The sequence below is a fragment of the Phacochoerus africanus genome, chromosome 7, assembly GCF_016906955.1.
Source record: "Phacochoerus africanus isolate WHEZ1 chromosome 7, ROS_Pafr_v1, whole genome shotgun sequence".
Lineage (NCBI taxonomy): Eukaryota > Metazoa > Chordata > Mammalia > Artiodactyla > Suidae > Phacochoerus > Phacochoerus africanus.
The window spans coordinates 85,676,679-85,687,053 of NC_062550.1; the positions used below are offsets into that span (position 1 = coordinate 85,676,679).

Genomic DNA, 10,375 nt, shown 5'->3' on the forward strand with positions numbered 1-10,375 from the left:
GATCTGGCATTGCTGAGCTGCAGTGTAGGTCACAGATGTGACTCAGATCTGGTGTTGCCATGGCTGTGGCATAGGCTGGCAGCTGTAGCGCCAATTGGACCCCTAGCCTGGGAACTTCTGTGTGCCGCAGGTGCAACCGTTAAAAAAAAAAAAAAAAAAAAAAAGTTTACATCTGAAAGAAATTTAACAAATCAACCCATCTACTTATTCATTTTGTGAGTGAGGCATTTGAGATCTACACAATGGTTACCCAATAGGTAGACTAATCAGGGATACCAAAAGAACAAAAATAAGCAAATTTGACAATGAGTAATTTTTTAAAAAGCATCAAGTAATCATTTTGGAGAAAATAAGAATTTTGTTGTATTTGTTGAGTTATATTTGGGGTTATGGTGTCATAACATGCTAAATGCTCAGGGCTTCTAGGCATCTTAATCCTTCCATAGACTCAGAAATGTCAAATGACTTGACTGTTCTCATAGAAGGTGGCAGAGCAACAACTCGTGTCTTTAAACTCTCATCTCAGGGCTTTATTTCTTAGAATAGGTTCACAGGGCTGGAAAAGAAATCCACACCAGAAGAATTAGCAGTCACATGACTTGATAACCCATAATCAGAAAGCAAAAGGAATTTTGCAAGTCAACATATTTGCATCACACTTGCTAAAAGCACCCCTGCACAAACTACAGGTCAAGCAAAATTCCACTGGTGTTAAAGGTGCTACATCCATTCCCAATTTCCAGAGTCATATTTTATGAAACTAGGACAACAATACTTCTGCCATATTCTATTGGCCAATCAATCATAATCCATGAGGATTCAAAGGGAAGAGACACAGACCTCCAGCCTTTAAAAGGAAGGAGTATCAGAAATTCAGAGGCTGTATTATAAAACCATTACACCAAGGTGTCACATAATCACTACAGTTAGAATTACCTGAACACTTTTGTTAGTTTCTCTGATAAGAGAGTGAAGGGATTAGTGTCTTCACTTTGACCACAACCTCTGTATTATGAACAGGACCATTTTCTGCTGGCGTGGGTGAACTTGGTATCCAGATTGTTTTCCCACGTTACAAATAGAAATGATAATATTGCATTTTTAAATAACTGGACACAAGCAACCTAAAAGCAGGTGACATAGACTTGATAAAATAGGGAGTCACGGAACAAAATTCTAGACCTAGGGCATATTCTGAAGATGTTAGGCCTCTGGGTTTGTTAGGTCCTTCAAGTTTGTTCCTTCCAGGACACTTTCAGCCAGATGTATACCTTGCACACGCCCTTCACTTACCCCGCACATTATGTCTAATAGCCCTTATAGTCATCAGTGAACTCTCTGGTGCAGATTTAAATAGCAACATATAAAGTGCTCTGGGTCTGCATACTGAGCAGAGAAGTGTAGGGGTCGCAGTATTGTAAAAAAGTTGGCTTGTACTGGCTGTGAGCCTACTGTGTATATCTCTTCCCAACTCTGCATTCTGCGACCTCACACTGGTAGCTTGAAACTGGTCATGGTGGGAATATTTACACAACAGAAATTAACAGACACTACATCAGGACTTTGCTCCTCTCCAGCACATGACTATAACTGACCACTCCTATGGTATGAATTAGTTAACTTACATCACACTATTTATATAGGAGTATTTGAAAGTAACTTAGTAATAACATGATAATCAAATATTAGTTTCTTAAATAAATTTTTTCATACAGTTCTTATATACAAATAAATGTGCATGTGTGTGTGTGTGAGAGAGAGTGTGTGTGTGTTTGTGTGTGCGTGTTTTGAATGATGAGTTTTTTGTACAATCTTACCAGCTCATTATAATGTGACATTTTCGGTGATATCATATTGAGCAGAATATAAAAATGGAGTAGAATAGTAATTGATCAGCAGGGCTAAATTAGATGATTATATAAGAGCTTTTCTAAGATTATCCACTTACATTTAAGACTGATATAAAATAAAATGACAGGTATTAATCCAATTTAATTTTATTTTCATTGAAAATTCTGATCTCCTAATCTGAGGCATGACCCATAATTTTTTTTTCTCTTTTGTCTGTTTTTTGGGGGGAGTTGCGAACCTGTGGCATATGGAGTTTCCCAGGCTAGGGGTCTTATTGGAGCTAGAGATGCTGGCCTACACCACAGCCACAGCCACGCCAGATCCGAGCCGTGTCTGTGACCTACATCACAGCTCGTGGCAATGCCAGATCCTTAACCCACTGAGCAAGGCCAGGGATCGAACCCACAACCTCATGGTTCCTAGTCAGATTCATTTCCACTGTACCACGACAGGAACTCCCCATAGCCCCAAATTTTATGTCCAGTATGATAGGAAAGACCAGAGTTGAAGTCTCAACTTAGCACATATCAGCTGTGTGACTTCAGACAAATCATTTCTGAGTTTTTCTTTCCTCATCTGTAAAATTGGGGTGATAAAAATGAGACTGTACATGTGAAAGCATTTGCAATTGGTAAAAAGCTACAAAATACTGGCAGTCATTACTCAAGTGTCTCACAAAGAACTAGCCGCTATGGAGTTCCCATCGTGTCTCAGAGGTTAAAGAATCCGACTAGGAACCATGAGGTTGCAGGTTCTATCCCTGGCCTCGATCAGTGGGTTAAGGATCTGGTGTGGCCATGAGCTGTGGTGTAGGTCACAGATGCAGCTCAGATCCCGTGCTGCTGTGGCCCTGACGCAGGCCGGTAGCTACAGCTCCAGTTCAACCCCTAGCCTGGAAACCTCCATATGCTGTGGGTGTGGCCCTAGAAAAGACAAAAAAAAAAAAAAAGGGAACTAGCTGCTTAAAAGTTAGGGTTTAGCTAGGAATAACTGTTCTTTCCTTAATGAGAAATAATAAATAAAGCAATTAAATATCTTTAAAAGAATTTATATGTCAAAAAACCAAGCCTACTAAAATTAGCTTCTCCAGGTTCTCAGAGATTACAAACAAAGCCTGATCACAAAACTGTCACCAGGCACATTCACTTGGATACGCTGAACATCATTATTTTCTTGGGTACACATGGGGTCCTCTAGCTGAGCCTCACTGCCTTCAGAACTGGCTCAGGCCGCACAGTCCATTACCTGCCACCAGTCTAGGATTGTAGTGTATCTGCAGTGAACTTCATCTTCACATTTTTCTTCCCTTTCACTTCTTTATTATAAAACCTCTTCCCCACCTCATCCCCCTAGTCCCACAGACACATATATTGAGGGGAAAAAAAGACCCTGAAATATCTGTGTTTAATTCATTCTTCATTTTTCACTAAACACTCCTTCACCCTATCATTTCTAATAGGTGCTGGGACTTTATATGTATTATCACATTTAACCCTCTTCCAAATATTCCCCTTTTAAAGGTTAAAAAAAAAAAAAAAAGACAACTAATTGAACTTCAGAAAGTTTAGAGACTTGCCCAAGATTCACAAAGCTCAGAGGTAGCACAGCCAGGTTTTTAATCCAGATCTGTCGGGTTTCAAAGACCATTCTCATTTTTTTCTTCTGAAAATCCCTCTAGAAGTCTTACAAGGGAATTCAAAGACTCTCAGAAATCAGTCAATATTTTAAAAGTTCTTCTAGGCCATACAATAGTTTGATAGTTAAACTCTCTATTTTCCATTAGAATAGTCAGCATTTGGATTAAAACTGCATACCTGATACCTAACTAATATGGACACTTGCTAAGAGCATGCCTTTCAACTTTGAACTCCTAGTGAGTATCTCAGCGCCTGGCAAAGGAGGTGTTTAATAAATATTTGTTTTTTAATGAAAGAATGGTTCCAAGCGGCTGTACACCTGTGCCCAAATGAACACCTCCAGTGACCGGGAAGTCAGTGTTGCCACGGGAATTCACTGCCTTCAAGATCCCCTCATGTCAAATTACTTGCGTGAAGTACTAAAAAGAAAAGAAAGGAAGAAAGGAAAACATAAAACATGAAGGAGAGGTTCCCAGGAATCAATTTAACTACATGAAATAGACTACTTCTTAAGGAGATGCAGTGGCCAGGAAACTGAGCAAAGACAGACATCTTGCCTTCTTCACAGTTACCCCAAGCAAAGCATATTGCCCCCTATAACAAAGGGACATCTTATCAATGAGTTTAAAAAGCGCTTCAGAAGAATCCACCATCATTAGTAAAAGTAGTGCTTTGATTCAACAGTCTGCTTACCAAAAACAAATCAAAGTTAACCAAGAAAAACACAAGGTAGATTTGAAAGCAATGAAACGATAATGTTTATATGCCATAAAACAATAAGGATAACGCTTGGATTTCTGGCTTGACTAACTAGGTAGACAGTGGTACCATTTACTGAGATGGGTGTAGGGTAAAACAGGAATAGGTTGGAGAAACCCAAAAGTTCCATTACGAATATGTCAAGTTTGAGACGTCAGTTAGTCTTCCAGGTGTATATCTGTTAATATTTGTTAAATCAGTAAGTGTAGTTCTGCTTCCAAAAGACTGTCACTGTCATCCAAACAGAAAAAGTTGATAATTTATACTTGTTTTTTTAAGTCCAAATACTCATAATATTTGAATTTCAGGTACTCTGACAGACTGACAGGGAGATTTCTTCAGGTGGAGTATAACCCGAACAGTTCTAGGTTTCCTGAGTCTAAAAGCTCTTTCTTACTAAATTTCAGTTTGAAGTTAATGTGGTTTGCAAAAAAGAACACACTCTACTCTTTTATATTTGTTTAAAAAAAAAACCAAAACTCTGAGTGTGTGTGTGTGTGTAAAACTTATCATGGCTTCATTTAACAAAATCCTTACTGAGGACCTACTATGTGCTGCTCCCTCAGTCCAAGCTACCGTAATTTCTCACATACACCACAGCAGTGGTTTCTCTACTTATATGCCTATGCCCTTCTAGTTCATTCTCCTCACCTCACAAACACTAGGTGGTCTTTTTAAATTCCAAGATTATCATGATTTGGACACACTTGCTTCACGTTTTTGCCTCACTCACCTAACCCTCAAACTTTGGAGTGTCTTTGTATTTTGTTTTTTTGTCTTTGTCTTTTTGCCTTTTCTAGGGCCAGTCTCTACAGCATATGGAGGTTCCCGGGCTAGCGGTTGAATCGGAGCTGTAGCCAACGGCCTACAGCAGAGCCACAGCAACACGGGATCCGAGCCGCGTCTGCAACCTACACCACAGCTCAAGGCAACACTGAATCATTAACCCACCGAGCAAGGCCAGGGACCGAACCCACAAAACGTCATGGTTCCTAGTCGGATTCGTTAACCACTGTGCCATGACGGGAACTCCTAGAGTGTTTTAATACAAATTTCAGACATCATTATTTCACACCTGTACATTTAATTATGCATTTCTTAAAAACTGCATGGAGTTTTAAACATAATTACAATGCTATTATTCTTTCTTCCCAATTAACAATAATTCCACGGCATCTTCTAGTACCTAGCCCCTATTCAAATTTTGCCACTTGTTTAAGCAATGTCTGGTTACCACCAGCTTGTTTGAATCAAGGGACAGACAAGGAATGCAAATTACCCTGAGTTGTATCTCTTAGGTGTCTTAACTGTTGAATACTCTTTTTAATTTATTTTTCCATACTACTGACTTATTGCAGGAACTGGGACAGCTGACCTACAGAATGCCTTAGGAACAATGCAGTTTTGTGAATTTGCCTGTTTGCTTCCAATAACCTAGGCTCTTAAATGATCTATACTGCCTTAGTAAAGGTCAGATACTCTACAAAATAATCATTTTCGAGTTCACCAGTGAGCCAAGGTGACGAGGTAATCACAGAAGCTGAATCCAAAGGGTAAAGGGCTGCTCAAAGGAAACATAGGACACTCGATGTTCCGCCTTGGAGGAAGGATAGGAGAAGGAGAAGGAGGCAGCCACAGGAGTGGGTAAGAAGACTACAACTGAAATTTTAACACACTCTTAAAGCACACAGTGGACTCGTGTGTAGGTGTTGAATCCCTGGAAGCCACAGGCACCAGGAAGTCTATACCACTCACCAGTTACTCTCTGCAGCCTTCACTGGATATTCACAAGAAAGACTAGGAGCAGGTAAGAAACTGGAAAACCTCTCTTGGTGGCACAGGTGTGCAGGGTCTGCTAAAGTCTGAAAGTAGAACAGAAGCAACTATAGAATCTAATCTCACGCTGGGTTCTGCATGAGTACAGGATGGTGAGCAGCTGCCACTGCCCACAGCCCAGAATCTTCTTGATAGGAAGCAAAAATATGTCTGCTGCTGGGGTAGTCAAAAGAACCCACTCATATCCTAGATATGACTGTGCCCTTACATGATGTAAAATGCATTGCATCCTAAGGAAGAGTCAGGAAACACTGTTGTGTCCCTATTCCCAGGCAAAAGTCAGCTGCTTCTGAATGAAAGGTAGGAGACTTGCTTATGCCCAAGCCTCTACACTGATACAAAGCAGAGTTCTGCTACTGTTCAAGGAGGAGTAGGAAACTCATTAAAAGGAAAAGTTTACCTGCACAGGGAGAGGTGGGAGGGAGAAGTGCAAGAAAGCTACCTAAACTGAAGAGGAGGCAAAGATGGCTGGCTTGTCACAGAAGAGGAATAGGAGTGATCAAAAAGCCTGGCATGTGAGGCTCTGGAGCACAACATCTACCTAAGACTGAGGCTAGAGCACGAGAAATGAAAACCTGCAGTCCCAGCAATAGCCTTGCACAGAGTAATAAGCAACAGAAGCCCAAGGCTAGGAGAATAATCAGGTGAGAAATCCCCTCTGTGGCAAAAGCACTTAGGGATTGCTAAAAACTGAAGATGGAGAAGAAACATCGAGAAAATCCCTCTAATACTCCAGGCCTCACACTGAGAACAAGGTAGCAGTAGTTTACCACTGGAGGAATTTGATGCCTAGAGTTCACCAAAGTTAACCACAACAAAGCAACAACAAGAGCAAATCCAAACCCAGCTCATCTATTGATTGGATGGCTTCAACTCTCCAAAGAATCATGAGCTAATAGGAAAAAAAAAAAAAAAAGCATGCCTAGTTCTGGGCATAAACATTATTTAGCCTAGTGTCCAATGTTCTTTTATACACATTATCTGGCATGTAAACAAAATTATGATAAACATAAAAAGTAAGGACAAAACAACTCATTGTCAAGAGATAAAACAGACTCGGGATTTGGCCTAGATGTTAAAACTCACAAGGACTTTAAAATAACCATAATAAGTTAAAAGATTCAGTGGAAAAAGTGTAATACATGAATGAAGTGATGGAGAACATAAACAAAAAGATGTATGTATTTCCTAGGGGTTCCTTAACAAATTGCCACAAATTGGGTGGCTTAAAACAAGAGAAAATGATTCTTTCACGTTCTGGAGGCCTAAAAGCTGAAATCAAAGTAGCAACAGGGGCACACTACCTCTGGAGGCTCTAGGGAAGAAATTTGCTCTGCTGCTTCTGTCTCCTGGTGGCCATCAGCATTCCTTGGCTTCCTTGGCTTGTAACCACGTTAACGCCAACCTCTGCCTCCATCTTCACACTGTATTTTCCTCTGTGTGTCTGTCTTATGTTTCTTAATAAGATACTCATAGCTGGATTTAGGGCCCACTCGAGTATTCCAGGATCTCATCTCAAGACTCTTAATTACATCTGCAAATAAGATTTTCCGAAATAAGATAACATTCACAGGCTCTAGGGATTTGGACATTGACGTATCATGGGGGTCTGGGGGAGGGGTGGGGTTGCACCATTTGACCCACTAAAGATAAAAATCATAAAAGAGAGTAAAGTTGTGTAGTCAGCAAAATAATGAATTCCCCCTCTGTGCTGCCCCAAGATGTCCACTTCCTAATAACCTGAACCCGTGACTATGTTCCCTTACCTAGAGACTTCACAGGACATAATAAATTAAGGATAGTGAGATGGGGCTATGTGATACTGGATTATCCAGATGGGCCCAATGTAATCACAAGTCTTCTTCTAAGTCAAAGAGAAAAGTAAGAGGTTAGAGAGATTTGAAGATGCTATGCTGCTAGTTTTGAAGATTCAGGAAGGGACCACAAGTCAAGGAATGAAGGCAGCTTCTAGCTGGAAAAAGCAAAGGAATGGATTCTCCTCCACAGCCTTCAGAAAGAAAACAGCCTACTGACACCTTGATTTTAGCAAAGTGAGACCACTTTGGACTTCTGACCTCCAGAACTTTAATATAATAAAGTTTGTAGTTGTAAGCCACAGTTTATGATAATTTGGTACAGCACAAGTAGAAATTAATACAGATGGAAATACTAAACATACCTTTTTTCCTTTGACAGGTTTATATGCAGACTGGACAGAGCAGAGGAAATAATCAATGAACCTGGAGATAGAAACTATCCAAAATGTTATATTTGGAATGGATGGTCAATAGGGCCCCACTGTACAGCACAGGGAACCATATGTGATTGGGTCATTTTGTTGCACAAAAGAAACTGAAGAAACGCTGTAAATCAATCATACTTTAATAAAAAAATAAAAGAATAAGAAACTATCCAAAATGAAAGACAAGGGAGAAAATGAGAGAACAAGAATAGATTACCTAAAAAATTATCTAAACATTTGGTTTGGAAGAAACCAAACAGTTAACATAGATGGAACTGTATTCCTAGAATAAGAAGAGAGAACAGAAGAAACATTTGAGGAGGTAATGGTCAAGAATTCTCTGAAATTAATAAAAGGCAAAAACAAAATGAAAAAAAAAATAAAGAATCCCAGGAAACCCTAAACAGGAGAAATAGAATTTTTTTAAAAACCCAAAGCTATAACAAAATTTGTAGTCAAAGTGTTGAAATTCAAAGATAAAGAGAAAAATCTTGAAGCAGAGAAAAAGAAAAGAATCATTACTTTCAGAGGAAGAATTACAGCAGCACAATTTCTGTTTATATAATCCAGGGGATAATAAGACACCTTTAAAGTAATGAAAGAAACAAAATTGTCAAGTTACAATTATATACTCAGCAAAAATATATCTCCAAAATAAAGGTGAAATAAAGAATTTCTCAAACAAAAGCTGAGAGAATTCATTGCTTTCAGACTTGCATTACAAGAAATATTAAAAGAAGTTTTTCAGGCAGAAGAAATATGATACAAAAGACAGAAAATTGAATCCTTATAAAAGAATAAAGAGCACCAAAAATGGTAAAAATTAGTAATATAAAAGACATTTTTCTTATTTTGAAATTCGTTAAAATATAATTGGCTCCCTAAAGCTATGATAGTATTAATACATTTATGGGGCTGATAATATATGCAAAAGGAAAAAGCTCTAAGAAAAGTACAAAGATCAAAAGGAAGAAAATGAAAGTGTATTTGGTAAGGTCTGTACTCCATACGTGAAGTGATATTTTGGAAGTAGACTGTGGTAAGTCAAAGATGTTCATTTTAAATCCTAGCACAGGAGTTCCCGTCGTGGCACAGTGGTTAACGAATCCGACTAGGAACCATGAGGTTGCAGGTTCGGTCCCTGCCCTTGCTCAGTGGGTTAACGATCCGGCGTTGCCATGAGCTGTGGTGTAGGTTGCAGACGCGGCTCGGATCCCGTGTTGCTGTGGCTCTGGTGTAGGCCGGTGGCTACAGCTCCGATTCAACCCCTAGCCTGGGAACCTCCATATGCCGCGGGAGCGGCCCAAGAAATAGTAACAACAACAACAACAAAAAGACAAAAAAAAAAAATCCTAGCACAACCACTAAATAAGCTGATTGTGAAAATAAATGAAATAATAAAAAATATTCAATTCAAAGTAGGCACTAAAGAGGAATCCAGGAACAAAGAGTCAATGAAAGAAGTAGAAGACATGTAGCAGTTGGTATATTTAAACTCAACCATGTCAAGAATTACATTACATATAATTAAAATTAACGGTCCAATTAAAAGACTGATACTGTAGGGTTGGATTAGAAAGTGAGACCCAACTATATGTTTTCCACAATAAATTTGCTTTAAATATAAAGACATAGATACATAAAAATTAAAAGGATAGAAAAATCATACCATTAATCAAAGAAGACTGGAGTGTTTATATTTATATCAGATAAGGTAGATCTTGGAATAAGCTATACCAACATACTAAAGATGCCACATAATGATAAAAGGATCAACGCATCAAAAGGAAAGAGTAATTCTACATGTATATGTACCTTACAATATGCCTTCAAAATACATAAAGCAAAAACTTTATAATTAAAATGAAAAATTGAGAAATACGCAATTATAGTTGCAAACGTCAACACTTCGCTCCCAGTAACTGACAGAGCAAGTAGACACAAAAATCACTTAATCATATAGAAGCCCTAAGTAGCACTATAAACTAAAATGACTTGACAATTATAGAACATTCCATCTAACAAAAGCAGAATACATATTCTCTGTGTA

General features: G+C 38.8%; 1 protein-coding gene across 1 annotated transcript in view; it reads left to right on the forward strand.

The window, feature by feature from the left end:
* Positions 1-9,012, forward strand: part of IGF1 (insulin like growth factor 1) — a 133,678-nt gene extending 124,666 nt beyond the window's left edge. The window contains exon 4 of the mRNA XM_047788166.1: positions 8,280-9,012. Within this exon, the coding sequence (XP_047644122.1) occupies positions 8,280-8,321 (42 nt within the window). The 3' untranslated portion in view covers positions 8,322-9,012. The remainder of the gene's footprint in view (positions 1-8,279) is intronic.
* The last annotated feature ends 1,363 nt before the right edge of the window (positions 9,013-10,375 follow it).